The sequence below is a fragment of the Pongo abelii genome, chromosome 12 (genome assembly GCF_028885655.2).
Source record: "Pongo abelii isolate AG06213 chromosome 12, NHGRI_mPonAbe1-v2.0_pri, whole genome shotgun sequence".
NCBI lineage: Eukaryota > Metazoa > Chordata > Mammalia > Primates > Hominidae > Pongo > Pongo abelii.
The window spans coordinates 88,973,618-88,991,541 of NC_071997.2; the positions used below are offsets into that span (position 1 = coordinate 88,973,618).

At 39.8% G+C, this 17,924-nt stretch overlaps 1 protein-coding gene across 7 annotated transcripts in view; it reads left to right on the forward strand.

Moving 5' to 3' along the window:
• The first annotated feature begins 968 nt into the window (after positions 1–968).
• Positions 969–17,924, forward strand: part of THADA (THADA armadillo repeat containing) — a 361,316-nt gene continuing 344,360 nt past the window's right edge. For 2 of the 7 annotated variants that reach the window (XM_063713447.1, XM_063713446.1), the window contains exons 1-9: positions 978–1,102; positions 4,146–4,192; positions 4,621–4,720; positions 5,003–5,097; positions 6,094–6,224; positions 10,041–10,189; positions 10,309–10,341; positions 10,594–10,642; positions 15,180–15,367. In XM_063713447.1, coding sequence (XP_063569517.1) covers positions 4,645–4,720; positions 5,003–5,097; positions 6,094–6,224; positions 10,041–10,189; positions 10,309–10,341; positions 10,594–10,642; positions 15,180–15,367 — 721 coding nt within the window. In that variant the 5' untranslated portion in view covers positions 978–1,102; positions 4,146–4,192; positions 4,621–4,644. Of the gene's footprint in view, positions 1,387–4,145; positions 4,193–4,620; positions 4,721–5,002; positions 5,098–6,093; positions 6,225–10,040; positions 10,190–10,308; positions 10,342–10,593; positions 10,643–15,179; positions 15,368–17,924 lie in introns of all 7 variants that reach the window. The other 5 variants (XM_024242324.3, XM_054547607.2, XM_024242323.3 and 2 more) reach the window with 4 other exon arrangements.

Sequence of the window (17,924 nt, forward strand, 5' to 3'; positions counted from 1 at the left end):
GGCTGAGGCAGGAGAATCGCTTGAACCCGGGAGGCAGAGGTTGCAGTGAGCCGAGATCGCGCCACTGCACTCCAGCCTGGGCGAAGAGCGCTACAGCCACCTGTAGGTGAATATGAAAAGCAATGCTGAAAGAAGCAAATTGCTGGAGAAAACATACACAATTCCAAAAACTTTAAAATTGAACGAAACAAGATAGTGATACATACATTATGTGGTAAAGCTATAAAGAAAACCAAGGCAAGGTGATATAAAAAATTCAGAAAATAATTATTAAAAATTTAAGTCATTAACGTTTAGGGAACTGAAATGTTTCTATTTTCCAAATAAATACTCCTGATAATAGCATCAGGTCTTTCCTGATCTTGCCCACTGTCGCAGCTCCCAGTGACATCCAGTTATTGTATTTATTTTTCAAGGACTGAACCATCTGACAATTTGTATGTGCTGCGTAATACATGTATCCTCAGTAGGGGATAGCTTTCAAGGCTAGCCCCTGGCGACGCTCTGACAGTAGAGCTCATTATCTATTGAATGAATATATGCGCTTTGGCACACGTTGGTTCAGCACTTCTCATCGTAGTCCGAATTCTTCGCGTGGCTTCCGTTCAGTCGCCGCCCAAACCCCTGCCTGTCTCGCGGGCTCTAAACTCCCTGGACTCGTTCCCGAGTCCCAGACGTAGTTTTCTCCTAGATTCTACACGGGGCCAACAGAGTGGGAGAAAGGTGGAAGGTCTGGATTGGGACAAAAGCGCTTCCCAGGCGTCCAAGCATGTGAAGAGAATGAGGTGGGCGCAAGAAGGCCCGTCAGCCCCAACGCCACGAGGAACGCGCGCCGCTGATGGTACAGTGGCTGACAAACTAAACCCGATTGCTACCGCCCACCCCGGTGACGTCACGGCCTAGTCGAACTCCTGATTGGAGGAGCTGCGTTAGGTCAATTCTCGCGATGACTCCCCTAGGTTACCCCGTCTCCCTCCCTTCGCCCTGACCCGGTAGTCGACCGCGGACCGCGTTGCAAGCCTCGGAGACGCCGTAGAAGGAGACCTGCTTCCGGGACTGGACCAGGCGCCTGCGACTCTTCTCAGACGCCGACGGGCACGAGGTTTGGCTCCCAGGTGTCCTGCCTGCCAAACCCGCGGTAGCTCGGCTCGGCCAGTTTTGCTAGGGCTGCCTGGCGAGCCACACCAATTCCCATCTTTTGGTATCGCCAGGATTCGGCGGCTGTGAAACTGATTTCCGGTCGCTAAGGTCTCCATGGAGACAGCACTTTAACCACTTTCTCCCACTGTCATTCCTCGACTCCACGTGGTTCAGAAATCGCCCAGAGAATGTTTGTGGGAGTCAGCCAGGAAGGTGTAGAGTGAAGCAGCGTTCTAAAGGGAAGCAGTAAGTGGGACCTAGGAGGAGTGTGATTTACTGGGCACCTTCTGGCCTTGCGGTAGACGCGGGATTTACCCCCTTGGGGACCCTGGTTCTTCAGGACGCACGTTTAGGCATCATTTGAGCAGGCATAATTACCGAGTCTGCTTTTGTGTAGCCCTCAGAATTGCGAGAGCAGATCCGCCTGCAAACTTGCTTACCTTTAACCAGAGAATAGTCTCCCTAGTTAGGTTTCCCAGTCTCTTCTGGCTTTGTACGATGGTCACTTTCTTAGGAAGCGTGCCTCTATTTCTCTAGATCTGACTATCCCTTTACAAATTACTCTGTTGTCGACACTTTCCTAGCTGCGTCCATTTTTGGTTAGGTGGTTGCTCACCTTCTATTACTGTATGGATTTCTTACTTCCCAAACAGACCATAGGTGCTTAAGATGTAGAATGTCACTTAGATATAGAATGGATTTTAGATACCAGATAGTCCACCTTCCTGCCGTTAAAGACATATATCCCTTGTAGAACATCTCTGACAAATGTTTGTTAATTAATTTGTTTATTCGTCAAGTGTTTGTTAAACACCTACTATGTGCCAGGCATTGGTTTAGGAATTGAGACTTGAAACATGAACAAAATAGATTAAAGTTGCTGCCTTCATTCAGTTTGCTACTAGGTGAGACAGACAATGTACAAATGTACAAGTTAAGGTAATTTCTGGTAATAGTAAGTGCTATGAAGAAAATTAACGGAAATGGTGTCTACGTGTGTTGTATTGGTGAGATTTTAGATAGAGTGGTCATGGAAAGCTTTTAGAAGGTAATGTTGCAGCAGAAACATGAATGGTGAGAAGGAGTCAGTCTTGCAAAGATGTGGAATGCACATTAACGGGCAGAGATAATGGGAAGTGTAAAGCCTCTTAGGTGGGAATAAGAGCATCAGGAAGTACAAAGCTCTTGAGATGGTGAAGAGGAGATTAGTTTGAGATGAAGAGTGGAGGAAGGCAGGGCTAGATTATTTAGGGCCTTGAAGGGCAAATTCTCAAGTTTTTATTTATTTATTTATTTATTTGAGACGGAGTTTCGCTCTTGTCGCCCAGGCTGGAGTGCAGTGGCACGATCTCGGCTCACTGCAACCTCTGCCTCCTGGGTTCAAGCGATTCTCCTGCCTCAGCCTCCGGAGTAGCTGGGGTTATAGACGCCCGCCACCACACCCGGCTAATTTTTGTATTTTTAGTTAGTGCAGACGGGGTTTCACCATGTTGGCCAGGCTGGTCTTGAACTCCTGACTTCAGGAGATCCACCCGCCTCGGCCTCCCAAAGTGCTGGGATTACAGGCACGAGCTCCCACTCCCAGCCTCAAGTTTGAATTTTATTCTAAGTGTATTTAGAAACCCTTGGAAAGTTTTAAGGAAGAGAGTAAGTAATTCAATTTGATGAGAGTTTTTTTTTAAAGAGATGGCTTTGATGACTGTAAACAGAATGGGCTCTTTGGAGGTAAGTGTAGAAGTTAGGAGACCAGTTAGGGAGCTGTTTCAGGAGTCCAAGAGAAAATATTCAGTCATCTTCTCTTTGAATATTCCTGGTGTTGGGAAATTTCTTTGTTTAAAAGGTAGCCCAGTCCTTAGTGGGACCATAGAGCTTTTCCTTTATATTGATCTGGAATCTTTTCCTGTAGCTTGTACTGACTTTTACTAATCTAATAGCAAGGCAAGAAGTCTAAGGCTGGGCGCGGTGGTTCATGCCTGTAATCCCAGCACTTTGGGAGGCCGAGGTGGGTGGGTCACGAGGTCAGGAGATCGAGACCATCCTGGCTAACACGGTGAAACCCCATCTCTACTAAAGATACAAAAAATTAGCCGGGCGTGGTGGCAGGCGCCTGTAGTCCCAGCTACTCGGGAGGCTGAGGCAGGAGAATAGCGTGAACCTGGGAGGCGGAGCTTGCAGTGAGTGCAGATCGCGCCACTGCACTCCAGCCTGGGCAACAGAGCAAGGCTCCGTCTCAAAAAAAAAAAAAAAAAAAAAAAAAACAGTCTGTAGTAGACAGATAAATCTACTCCCTTTTTCTCCACAACAGTCTAGCAGCTGTTTTAAGGCTCTTGTCCTGTTGACTTTTCTCCAGGCCAAACACCTTTGGTTAACTGAGCTGTTCTCTGAAGGAGGAGCTCTCTAGGTCCTTCAGAAATCGGCTCCATTGTTTGTTATGGCTCCTTAAAGTATGGCCGCCGGCGCTGCACCTAATGCTCTACATGTCACCTGGCCTGTTTGGATAAAATCATGCACTCTGATATGGCTGACTTCTGTGGTTTTTGGCAGTCATCTTGGGCTGTTGAGCTGTTTCAAACCACGTTTTGCCTCTCCAGCCTCTCTTTCTGTGTTTTTTTGCCCTAAACTAAATGCAGCCCTTTACATTTATTTCTATTTCATCTTGGTGAATTTCGTATTGCTCATTATTCCAGTTTATTGACCTGTTTTTATTCCTGATTCCATCATTCAACATGTCCTTCCAGATTTATTTTATACATGTACTACGTTATAGCCTCTAATATTTGCGTCGTAAATACTGCTAAAAATGCTAACTGCATCAAGAAAAGAGCCCTATGACATTTTCCTAGCAACTTCTTTCCAGATGGCATGGTACTATTAGTGTGTAGTTGTGTAGTCTTTGAGTTGGGTTGTTTAGCCTGTTATGAACCCGTTGATTTGTTAAGTATCAATAAAAGCAAACTCAAGAGAATAGCATTAAAAAAAAATTTTTTTTATTTTTATTTTTGCAGAAATCAGGACACGGTGGTACCTCCTGTTAGTCTAATGAGTCACTGAGGTTAGTTTGAAGTATTTTATTTTTGGAAAAACTATCGTAGTTTTTTTTGTGTGTCTGTTCACTAAAAGGAAAGTTTTCTGTATTTTAAAATACAAAGACTGAGTCATAGTAGGTAAAATAACTTCAGTCAGTAATGAACTTGAGCTTAAAACATTTTTCTTCTTCAAATCAGAAATTCTTAGACAGTGATTCTCATTCTGGAGCAGTTTTGCTCCCCAGGGGACACTTCGCAGTGTTTGGAGACATATTTTGGTTGTCAGAACTTGGGAGGGAGGAGGGTGCCACTGGCATCTAGTGGGTAGAGATGGGGATGCATGAAGCATAATGCATAGGATGATACCGTTCAACAAAGAATGAACCCAGCCAAAAATCACAGTGCTGAGGTTGAGAAACCTTACATTAATGCCTTAAAGTCTTCTTTCTTGCAGTGACTACTATTAATTCTATTTAAAATGGGTGTAAAGAAGAAGAAAGAAATGCAAGTTGTTGCGTTGACCATTTGCCATCAGGACCTTGAAACTTTGAAATGTAGGTGACTTCTGGTTTCCCTTATTTAATATATTTTTTTCCAGTTTGCAAGCAGAGTATTTTAATGACTGGGACCTCTAGCATATAATATTCAAATTCTTTATATTTTTCCTTATGTTTTGGATGTAAAACAATTTTCTTAAAATTCTGTCTTCAGACTATGTTCCACCTATTGCCATGGTTTATAATTAAAAAATTTTGTAGAATGCACAACAAAGGCAAAGTTATCTTTAACTTAACTGTTAAATCATTGAAAAAATTTTTTTTGTATATGTTATATAGCTTTTGCTGATGTGGAAGGGAAAAATCTAGCTTCTTTGCTGTTACATTGTGTGCAACTCACGGATGGAGTGTCACAAATCCATTATATTAAACAGGTAAGTCTGAATTGATATTCATGGATGCATCTTTAAGAGTATCATGCTATTTTTGGTCCCTATTTTGGTCCCTAATTATTGCATATCAGTTTATCATTAACAAATAAGTATTTTTTTCTTTTCTGTTTATTGTATATGAGGATATTGTATAATATCCTCGTATGCAAAGCAGCAATAGAAGCCATATTCAGGCTTCTATCATAATTGAACTGTTAAATAGATAAGGTAGAAGATAATGTGCATACCTCTTCTGTGGAGATAAATTTTAAAATATATGAATCTTCAAAACCTTTTAGCAGGCACATTTAAAAATTAATCTAAAATATAAAGATTATACTTATTAGTATTTCAGTATTAGGATTTACCATTTGAGCACACATAGTTTTTTTTGGAAAGCAAGTAAATGTATTACTGGTTTTTTAATAGTGCTGCAGCTGTTCTTTACTGTAAGCCATTAACAGGTCTGTGATTCTCTGTGGAGGTGGGTCTGGAGGGTAAAGAGGGAGCTGGGGACATGAGTTTAAAAAGTTAATAAATAGTGAAATAGGTGTTTAGATCAGTATCCTTGACAGTGGAGTATGGAAAACATTTCACATAATTGACACTTTATTTTATTTATTTTTTTGAGACAGGGTCTCACTCTCTTACCCAGGCTGGAGTGCACTGGTTTGAAATTGGCTCAACCACAGCCTCAACCTCCGGGGCTCAAGCAATCCTCCTGCCTCAGCCCCCTGAGTAGCTGGGACTGCAGGCATGTGCCACCATGCTTGGCTAATTTTAGTATTTTTTTGTAGAGACAGGGTTTCACCATGTTGCCTGAGCTTGTCTCGAACTCTCCTGGGCTCAAGCGATCTGCCCACCTCAGCCTCCCAAAGTGTTGGGATTACAGGGGGTGAGCCACTGTGCCCAGCAATTGAGACTTCAAAGAGTATCTGTAACCATGTTACTTTGCTATATTTGATATTATAAAAATTACTTCAATGTTTTGTATTATAGATTGTGCCTCTGCTGGAGAAAGCAGATAAAAATGGCATGTGTGATCCCACTATTCAAAGTTGTTTGGATATCTTAGCAGGCATTTATCTTTCTTTGAGTCTAAAGAATCCCTTGAAGAAAGTATTGGCAAGGTAAGAAAAAAAGGAAGGGAAGTTGGGTGTTATAAATGTTGAATTTGACCAAAAGTAACTGAAGTTCCTTCCTTGGTTTGATAAAACTGAACTGATACAGATCACAAAAAGTTCATTCATATGGTTTGTTCTCTGTTTTCATTGATTAGTTACAACTATTTTTTTTTTTTTTTTTGAGACGGAGTCTAGCTCTGTCGCCCAGGCTGGAGTGCAGTGGTGCGATCTTGGCTCGCTGTCACCTCTGCCTCCCGGGTTCACGCCATTCTCCTGCCTCAGCCACCACGCCCGGCTAATTTTTTGTATTTTTAGTAGAGACGTGGTTTCACCATGTTAGCCAGGATGGTCTTGATCTCCTGACCTCATGATCCACCCTTCTCAGCCTCCCAAAGTGCTGGGATTGCAGGTGTGAGCCACTGTGCCTGGCCTAGTTACAACTTTTTAAAAATATAAAAAGCCTTCTTAGGTCACAGGCTTAATAAACAGGCTGTGGGCTGTAGTTTGCTTACTCCTGCCTCAATCCATTTACATTTATTGGTTATGTTTAAATGTCATCTTGCTGTTTTTTTCTCTTTTTGTCCTATCTGTTCTTGGTTTAAATATATATTTACACAGATAACACAGGAATATAGGCTTGGTATAAAAATTTCAAACTATATAGAAGTATACAAAATAAAAAGTAAGGCTTCCATTTCATTGTTTAGGGCTTATCTTACTTTTCTTAGTAAAGATTGTCACTTACCATTTTGGTATTTATCTTTCTAGACCTTTTCTTTGAGGTCAGCATATGTGTGTTACGTTCTACTTTTTTTATATATCTGTAAACGAGATTATACTTTACACAATGCTCTGTAGCTTGTTTTTTCACTAAAGAACATCTTAGAGATATTTCCATGTCATAAAATCCTAATTGTAGTAAAAGACACATAATGTAAAACCTCAGTCTTGACCTTGTTTTTATGAATTCTTTTTTTTTTAATTTTAATTTTTATTTCCATAGGTTTTTGGGGAACAGGTGGTACTTGGTTCCGTGAATAAGTGGTGATTTCTGAGATTTTGGTGCACACATTACCTGGGCAGTGTATACTGTACCCAACAATTTGTAGTCTTTTATTTCTCACCCCCTTCCCACCCTTTCCCCTGAGTCTCCAAAGTCCATTGTATCATTCTTATGGCTTTGCATCCTCATAGATTAGCTCCCACTTAAGAGTGAGAACATATGATGTTTGAGTCTTAACCATTTTTAAGTGTATATAGTTCACTATTGTTAAGTGTATTCACATTGCAGTGCAAGGATCTCTAGAACCTTGTCATCTGCTAAGCTCTGAAACTGTACACATTAAGTAACAACTCTCCATTTCCTGCTCAGCCCTTGGCAGCCACTTTCCATTCATGAATTTGATTACTTTAGATACCTCATATTAGTGTAATATTTGTATTTATATTTTTGTGACTGACTTATTTCACTTAATATAATATCCTTAAGGTTCATCCTTGTTATAGCATATGACAGGATTTTCTTCTCTTATAAGGCTTAATATTCTGTTGTATGCATATACTGCATTTTGTTCATCCATTCATCTTTCAATGGACATTTGGGTTGCTTCCACTGCTTGGCTGTTGTGAATAATGCTGCTATGAACATGGGTGTGCAAATATCTATTTGAGATCCTGCTTTCAGTTCTTTGGATATATACCCAGAAGTGGGATTGCTGGACCATATGGTAATACTATTTGTAATTTTTTGAGCAACTGTCATACTGTTTTCCATATGCAACATTTTACATTCCCGCCAACAGTCCTTACTTTTTCAGCTATAAATATTCTGTAATATGAATATACCAAAATTTAAATGTACCATATATATGACTTGTATGTATCTATATATGGTACGTATTACATGATTTATATTACATGGTATAAAGTAATTTAATCACTTCCCCATTGCAGTGATATTCTTATGTATATAATTATATATGTGTATTTCTCTGAGATAAATTCCAAGAAGTGGAATTTCTGGACCAAAAATTAGGCCTATTGAAATTCTTGGTAGATATTGTTAAACTGTACTCCCCCAGACTACCAATTGAGTTAGAATGCTTGTTTCTTCTTCGTATATTTCCAACATTGAATAGTATCAATCTTTAAATCTTTTAAAATCTAATGAGTGAAAATGCTGTCATTATAATTTGCGTATCCCAGATTACTAGTGTAATTGAACATTTTTTAATGTGTGGAATTTGACTATTTTTTTATTATATATTCTTTGTACATTTTCTTGTTAGAATGTTTTCTTGATTTATAAGACTTCTGTATAGATCATATGCCAAATACATTCCTTTGTTACTTGTCTTTAAACTTTCTCATGGTGTCTTGTCTTTACAAAAATTAAAATTTTATTTTGGTTATCAACTCAGCTAATTTTTGTGTATGTAGATTTCTGAGTTTTATACCTTGCTATATATGCTTTCTGTAATACAAGATTATTTAAAACATTATTTGCAGGCCTTATACTATTTTTTTTTTTTTTGCTCAACTTTTATGTCCATCTGGAATTAAGCTTTGAATGTAGTGTGAGGTAGGGATTCAATTTAGTTTTCTTTTTTATATGGGGAACCACTTACCCAAACTGTTGAATCGTCCATCTTTGCCCACATATTTGGAATGCCACCTTATTGTGTTATATGTTCACATATATACATGGGTTTGATTTCTGATTTAGGTCTCTTTGTTCATACACCAACACCACACTTTTATTTACTATAGTTTGATAAAGTGTTTTAATTATATATCAGTGTTAAGTCTTCCCTGTAGTGACTCTTCTTATTCTGAATATTCCCATTTTTGAATTATTTTCTTCCAGAAAAACTTTGAACTGTCCAGTTATATTTAAAACAAAGCCAATCAGTTTTGATGTATATTAATTGAGGCAAAATTGATATGTTTAATTTACTCATTTGATAAATTTTTATTGACTGCCTACTGTGTTTCAGCACTCTTCTAGGAATTGGGGGTAGAATGAATGAAACAGTCCAGAATGGAGGTTACATTCTAAGGGGAAGATAGAAAATAGACAAAATAAATAAGTAACATTTATAGGATATTAGATGGCATGAGTGCTATCTAAAAGCGGGAAGGAAGGAAAGGGGGCATAAAGGATGGGGTGAGGGTTACAATTTAAAATATTATGGTCACTTCATATAGCTTTGCTCAGACATGATAAGGTAATTGAGATTGACCTGAAAGGGATGAGGCAATGATTGTTGGGTATATTTGAAGGAAGAGTATTTTGGATGGAGGAAACAGCAGGAGCAAAGACTGGTATGTCAGAACAGAGCAAGGTCATGTAGCTAGAGCTAAGTGAACAAGGATGAAGATGAGGTCAGGATTGTGATGGATGCCATTTTAAAAATCAAGAAAAGAAAAAAAATAAATAAAGATGAGGTCAGGAGCTAGTGGTAGTGCCAGATTGTGTTGGGAGGACCTTGTAGGTCACTGTAAACACTTCAACTAGTACTTTAACTGAGAAGGATATTGTTGGAGGTTTTAGTAAGAGAAGTGACATGGTGTTTTAACAGTGTCACTCTGCCTACTCTGTTGAGAATAATCTGGGAGATGGGAAGGAAGCAAGGTGGAAGCAGGGAGACCAGATGAGCTGACAAGCCAGGAAATTCCAGTGATGGTAGTGTGAGTTGTAATTTTCTGGCTGTATTTTGAAGGTTTAGTTCAGTATTCCCACATTTGTATGATTCTCTTCCCTCTCCACATATTCTGGGGCTATTAGATTGTCAGATTTTTAATATTTGTTTCTTTTTCTAGCTCACTAAATAGCCTACCTGAATTGTTTCTACCTGAGGCTATACACCATTTTACTTCTCGTCTTCAGGAAGAATTGAATACTACTGACTTATACTCTTACAGGAAAGTTATTGACAATATTTCTTCCTGTATGGAGAACTTTAACTTGGGTAAGGCTGTACTTTTCTAGTCCTTTTTCTGGCTAACCCCTCACATCACATCATAGTTTTTAAATGATAGTAATTTTGGTCGTGAAACTCCTTACCAGTGTTCATTTTTTCCTCTACAGGTAGAGCAAGTGTTAATAATCTGCTTAAAAATGGTAAGTCCTATTATTTTATTTTGTTTCATGAGTTGATGGCTTGTACGAGTCATTTTGGAACTGGCTCTTTTAAGTTTCTTGGTGATAGGTAGAGCATTGTAGATAACTCAGGTACATCATGCCCCTTCCTTTTAAATTTTTGTTTCGATATCATGATACCATTTTGGATAACAGTGATATAAAATATTTTATTTTATTGAAATTGAGGTTCACAGTTTTAAATTCTTGTTTGTCATATTCTTTTTGTTTCAGTGCTACATTTTCTGCAGAAGAGTTTAATTGAAATCCTGGAAGAAAATAGGCAAGTGCTATATGTTGGCATTTGTGTGTGCACACTTGCAGTTGTACATTATCTTTGTACAAAGAAAAATTTAAAAGTCTCAGAATGTGATCTTTTCATCCCTTTTCATTAATATTATCACTTTTATATTTTTTTTGAGACGGGGTCTTGCTGTGTCACCCAGGCTGTAGTGCAGTGGTGTGATCATAGCTTGCTGCAGCCTCAACCTCCTGGGCTCAAGTGTTTGTATCACCTCAGCCTCCCACGTAGCTGGGACTACAGGCATGCACTACCACACCGAGCTAGTTTTTTTATATTTTTGGAGACAGAGTCTCACTATGTTGCCCAGGCTGGTCTTAAACTATTGGACTGAAGTAATCTGCTCGCTTTAGCCTGCCAAAGTGTTGAGATTACAGGCGTTTGTCACTATGCCCAGCCCCTTTCTCCATTAATATTAGACCCAATTATTTATATATATTTTTAGAGGTTTGATATTTAATTTTAATAAATTCAAAATTTTTATATTTAAACTTTATTAAAATATTTAAATGAAAAATTAAAAATTTAATAAATTGTTATGAGAATAAGTGAAAGAACTCTTTTCCTCACCTGAGTGTGTTCCTTTTTCATAGCATCCTGTTTTATTTTGTGAGTGAAATATCCTCTGTTACTTCTCTGAGGATATATTCATGATAGTTTTTTTGTTTTTTATCATCTTTACATAGTATCTGTTTCTTCCAAGTTGCTTTTTTCTGTTTGCTGGTTTTGTTCAGTATATTTCTTATTAGAAGCTTTCCTCAGAAGTCTGGTGATCCGTGGCTGGGCAATTATGTATTTCTTTCTTTTTATCTATCTATCTATCTATCTATCTATCTATCTATCTATCTATCTATACCTATATATATAAATTTTTTTTTCTATCTATCTATCTGTCTATATATATATATAAATTTTTTTTTTCTTAGTGACAGGGTCTCATTCTGTTACCCAGGCTTGAGTGCAGTGGCACGATCTTGGCTCACTGCACCTCTACCTCCCTGGGTTCAAGTGATACTCCCACCTCAGTCTCCCAAGAAGCTGGGACTACAGGTGCTCACCACCATGCTTGGCTAATTTTTTTTTTTTTTTCATTTTTTGTAGGAATGAGGTCTCACTATAATGCCCAGGCTAGTCTTGAACTCATTGGCTCAAGTGATCCTCCCTCCTTGGCTCCCAAAGTGCTAGGATTATAGGCGTGAGCCACTGTGCCCAGCCAGGGTAGTCATGTTTAATAATGGGACACTGAGGATTGATTTGAATGTCTGTGCCTATGAGTGGAGTTGACTGCGGGTTTTATTGTAGGCTAGTCTAGCTGAGCTCTTTCTTGGGGTAACTCTTCCTTGGGGAAACCTAAAGATGTCAGTACGTTTAAATCTTTTTGCTTAGGTACTGGATTTGCCATGGAAGAATCTTCCAAACCATTGTCTTAATATTCTGGTTGCTGAGTGAGGGAAGAAGGCTGAGGTCTCAGTATTTGGCGTGCATTGTGCATGTATTTACCTAATTCTCCTTTTTGTAATATGTTGCTGCCTTATCTGTGTGTGCTATCTTCCTTTCCAAACACCTGTTTTACCTTTTCTAAAGATAAACAAGTTGTCTGCTGGCTCGGAGGTATTCAGTCTTCCTGTCTTCAATCCTATATTTACCTCCACATCAAGGAGTACCTAGTGCCAACAGTTTCTGAGCCATTTGGGACTACAAATGAAATGGCTTCTGGGCTTGTTCCCTGGCTTAGTATCCACTTTTCTTGATTCTGCTGTCAGTTATCACTCATCCATCTGCTTTGCAGCTTCTGAAATACTATTGTTATTGTCTTGTTGCATATTGGTTGCCTTTAAGAATTTATCTTTTTACGTTTTAAATCCCATGGCTGTTGGTTTGAGGAGGTTCTGGGAGAGAGGAGAAATAATACCTGTACATCGTCTTTCACTCAAGGTAGCCTTTTGCCACAGCAGGAGCTCTTTGTCTCTTTTTCTCTTTTTTGGCTCTTCTTTTTATGCTTGTCGTGTAAAGGTGGGTTCTGTCCTTTTTATTTTGTTTGTTTGAACTGCTTAATAATGTCCACTTTGGTGTCAGCCACCACCTATATACTCAGGATTCCCAAATTTATTACTCCAAGTTAGATCTCTTTCCTGAGTGGTAGACTGATGGACATCAGTTGACAGTTGACTTGTGGACATCTCGGCTTGGATGTTCTACAGGTACCTCAAATTCAGTGTGTCCAAAAGAAAGGAAAATTTATTTTTTTAAAAAAGTCTTTTCCTGTAGCCCCAGGTAATCTCTATTCTACTTCCTGTCTTTTTGAATTTGCCTATTCTAGGTGATTCTTATGAATCATGTAGTAGTTGTCCTTTTGTGTCAGGCTTATTTCATTTATTTTTCCCTTTTTTTTTTTGAGACAAGCTCTGTCTCTGTCACCCAAGCTGGAGTGCAGGATCTTGGCTCACTGCAACCTCTGCCTCCCAAGCCCAAGCAATCCTTCCATCTCAGCCTCTGGAGTAGCTGGGCCCACAGACGTCCGCCACTATGCCCTGTTTATATATTTTTGGTAGAAATATGGTTTTACCATGTTGCCCTGGCTGGTTTCAAACTCCTAAGCGCAAGCAGTCCCCCTGCCCCAGTCCCCCAAAGTGCTGGGATTACAGGCGTGTTTTCAAGGGTCATCCACTTTCGTAGCATATATCAGAATTTCATTCCTTTTTGTGGCCGAATAATATCCCATTGTATGTGTAGACCACGTGTTAATCCATCTATCGATGGACATTTGGTCTGTTTCTACCTTTAGGCCCTTGTGAATAATGCTGCTATAAACATTGATATACAAGTATATCTTTGAGTCTCTGCTTTTAGCTCTTTTGGGTATATACGTAGGAGTGGAATCATAAGATAATTCTATGTTTAACTTTTTGAGGAACTACTAAGTTGTTTTTCCTAACTTTTGCCTTAATGGGATTATTCTGTGTTTTGCTGTGTTGAGAACTAAGAGGGAAGGACAGAAGCTGCGAGAGACCAGTTAGGAGGCTATGGCAATAACCCAAGGGAGAGATGAGAGTGGCTCAGGCCAAGATGTAGCAGTGGAGTTGGTCTGATACTAGATGTATTTTGAAGGTAGAACCAACAAGATTTTCTTATAGATGAGATGGAGAGGAGAGGTGGCAAGGATGATTACAATGTTTTTGTAGGATAAAGATGCAGTAGGTACAGCAGATTTGGAGTTGAAGATAAGTTCACTCATTTAGAGATATCTGTTAGACATCCAAGTAAAAATATCAGGAAGTTAGATATACCAGAAAGGAATTAGACAGAGAGGTCTGGGTTAGAGATAAAAATTTGGGAATTATCAGCATGTAGATTATAATTTAAAGCTGATGAGCTAAAAGAGATCAGCAAGGGAGAGAATTAGATGAAGAAAAGAAGAGGAATAAAGACTGAGTCCTGGACATTCCTAACATAAAAAGATCCAGGAGAAGAGGATGAATTAGTGAAGGTATCTGAGAAGGAGTGCTGGTGAAGTAGGGGAAAATCTGCGAGAGCCTGGTATTTTAGAAGTCAGGGAGAGGCTGGGCGTGGTTGTTCCCGCCTGTAATCTCAGCAGTTTGGGAGGGCGAGGCAGGCGGATCACTTGAGGTCAGGAGTTCGAGACCAGCCTGGCCAACATGGCAAAACCCCTGTCTCTACTAAATATATAAAAATTAGCCGGGCATGATGGCTTGCTTGTGATCCCAGCTACTTGGGAGGATGAGGCAGGAGAATCGGTTGAACCTGGGAGGTAGAGGTTGCAGTGAGCCCAGATTGCACCACTGCACTCCAGGCTGGGTGACAGAGGGGGAGACTCCGTCTCAAAAAAAAAAAAAAAAAAAAAAACAGGGAGGGAAAATATATCAACGTTGAGAAGATATATCAACGTTGAGAGAGTGTTCAAGTTTCTAAGTTAGGTCATTTTTTTTTTTTTAAGATGGTGTCTTGCTCTCTCGCCCAGGCTGGAGTGCAGTGGTGCCGTCTCGGCTCACTGCAACCTCCACCTCTGGGGTTCAAGTGATTCTCCTGCCTCAGCCCCCTGAGTAGCTGGGATTACGGGCATGTGCCACCACACCTGGCTAATTTTTGTATTTTTACTAGAGACACGGTTTCGCCATGTTGGCCAAGCTGGTCCCAAACTCCAGACCTCAAATGATCCACCTGCCTCGGCCTCCCGAAGTGCTGGGATTACAAGTGTGAGCCACTTCACCCAGCCTGAGTTCTGTCATTCATTCTTGATTTCTTATCTTTGCCCTAAAAGAAGTGAAGTTAGTTATTGGCTGAGAAAGAGGGACATGTAGATAAGTTAACGGTGTTGAAAGTTTGCAATTAATATCTACATAGTTGGAATGTTTATAGGAATGGAAGAGAGAGGAGTAAATTATCATAATTTAAAACTGATTTTGGGCCTTTGAGGAATGTACTTATTTTGCTGAGAATTAGAAATGTTCACACTTTTGTTTGAATTTCCTTTTGTAATAATGTCTTTTCTTCTTTATAGAAAATGTGCTGGAAATCATATTATTCAAACACAGTTGATGAATGACTTTTTGGTAGGCATTAGGCTTTCAATGATGTTAGTACAGAAAGTACAAGATTTCCAGGGAAATCTTTGGAAGGCTTCCAGTTCTCCCATATGGCAAAATATGTGTGGATTGCTGAGTATTTTTACCAAGATTTTAAGCGATGGTAAGTGTAACAAATTATATACAAATGATATATAATTGACAGTTAAAATTGAGTGCCAATCAGCTTTTCCTAATAGTGTGAAATGTGATACTTAACTGAGATGTGGAATGTGTCCTTACTCAGCCTCTCAAAAATGGAGGGAGGCCCTGGACTACATGGTTGTTTTTTTTTTTTCTTTTTGAGACCGAATCTCACTCTGCTGCCCAGGCTGGAGTGTAGTGGCGTGATGTTGATTCACCGCAACCTCCGCATCTTGGGTTTCACATCCCAGGTTCAAGCGATTCTTGTGCCTCAGCTTCCGAGTAGCTGGGATTATAGGAGGGTACCACCACACCTGACAAATTTTTTGTATTTTTAGTAGAGAAAGGGTTTCGCCATGTTGGCCAGGCTGTTCTCGAACTCCTGGCCTCAAGTAACCTGCTTACCGTGGCCTCCCAAAGTGCTGGGATTACAGGTGTGAGCCACTGTGCCCAGCCTGGGTGGCTGAGTTCTATTTCTTGCCTTGGAAGATAGGTTCAAGGGTGATCACTTTTTAATAATTTATTAAGCTGTAAATTTGTTTTCTGTCACTTTTTTGGAATCTGTGGTTTATTATTGTAATAAGATTAACAAAAAAGTGACACCTAACACAAGTATTTATATAAAACATTGAATTATCCTTTCTCTCTTCACCTCCCTTTCTATATGGTAATATATGTATGAATGTAACTTAATTAAAAACATGCTAATGGGATCTCTTTAGAGCTCTTGTTAGTGAAAAGCAATAACTGACTCTGGTTTTGCTAGGCTGATTGGAAAACAGTAGCATCTCATTGTGTTTTTTGTTCTTTTGGGTTTTTTTTGTCTGAGATGGAGTCTCTCTTTGTCGCCCACACTGGAGTGCAGTGGTGCGATCTTGGCTCACTGCAACCTCTGCCTCCCAGATTCAAGCGATTCTCTTGCCTCAGCCTCCTGAGTAGCTGGGATTACAGGCATGCACCACCACGCCTGGCTGATTTTTTTTTTTTGTATTTTTAGTATAGACGGGCTTTCACCATGTTGGCCAGGCTGGTCTGGAACTCCTGACCTCAGGTGATCTGCCCGCCTAGGCCTCCCAAAGTGGCTCAGGTGTGAGCCACCGCACCCGGCCTCGTTGTGTTTTTAACCCTGGTAACGAAAGTCTTAGCTATGTTTTGTCCAATTAGTATTTCTATTTTTCTTTTTGTCTGGATTCTCAGGTATTAAAAGGAAAGGAAAGTAGTTAAAGTTACTTTTATTAAGACATAACTTACAGAAAACTTTTCAGAGGTTATTTACTTTTTAAAAGAGGACTTTGTTAGTCTAAAAAAAAGATTCTCTAACTGATGAAATGTAGAGAATACATGATTTTAATATGAGGTAGCTTCGGCCAGGTGTGGTGGCTCATGCCTGTAATCCCAGCACTTTGGGAGGCCAAGGCAGGCGGATCACGAGGTCAGGAGATTGAGACCATTCTGGCCAACATGGTGAAATCTCGTCTAAAATACTAAAAAACTAAAATACAAAAAAAAATTAGCCGGGCGTGGTGGCGTGCACCTGTAGTCCCAGCTACTCGGGAGGCTGAGGCAGGGGAATCAGGTGAACCCGGGAGACAGAGGTTGCAGTGAGCCAAGATCGTGCCACTGCACTCCAGCCTGGCAACAGAGCAAGACTCTCTCTCAAAAAAAAAAGAAGTAGCTTTTTTTCCGAAAAGTTGATGGCACCTAATCAGTACTATTCTTTTCCAGCATTTTAAAGCTTCATAATCAGTAAAGTGTTTAGCTGCAAGTAACTGAAAACCAAACCTCCTTTCCCACATAACAAGTTCAGAGGCAGGTCATCCAGAACTGGTATAGGCAGTGTACGACCCACACATTTTCTGCTTTTCTGCTGTGCCATCTTCAGCAGTTTGGCTTTCACTCACGTTTGTTGCCTCGTGGTTGCCATATGACTGCTGTAGCTCCAGATGTGTCTTTATTCAAGGCAGGAAGAAGGAAGGCCAGTTGCATCTTTACTTTTTATCAGGATACTCAAGTGACTGGCTTACATCCAATTGGCCTGAACCCTCTTATATGCCTACCTTTAGTTGCAAAGAAGATTGAAGAAGCAAGTATCCTGCTTTTGGCTGGGCATGTGGCTTCCCCAATCAAAGTCACAGTTTTGTTATCAGTGATGAAGGGCAGAGTGGATATTTAGTATGTAGTTTATGATGTCATAAAGAAGTGTTACTTCTTTCCCCAAGTTGAAAATTCACCATGGTATTAGAGGCTAATAGAGATAAAACAAAAAGAAGACACCAAGTCAAAACTGGTTGCTATGGGTACAGTGTCAGTGCTAGCAAAGTTTGTAATTAGCACTTACGTACATTCTTTATACAAGCCCTGAAATCTCTTTTTGAAAAAGTCTATGTATATGGTGATTGGGATACAGAGGCATTGGTGGAGGGGAGGGGACAGATGGTGTTGCTATTAGGTGTTCTGGGAAGCAATAGTTGGCAAGGAAGAAAGTGTATGTTAGAGTAGAGAGGAAGGAATCACATTTATTGAGTATCTATATGCTG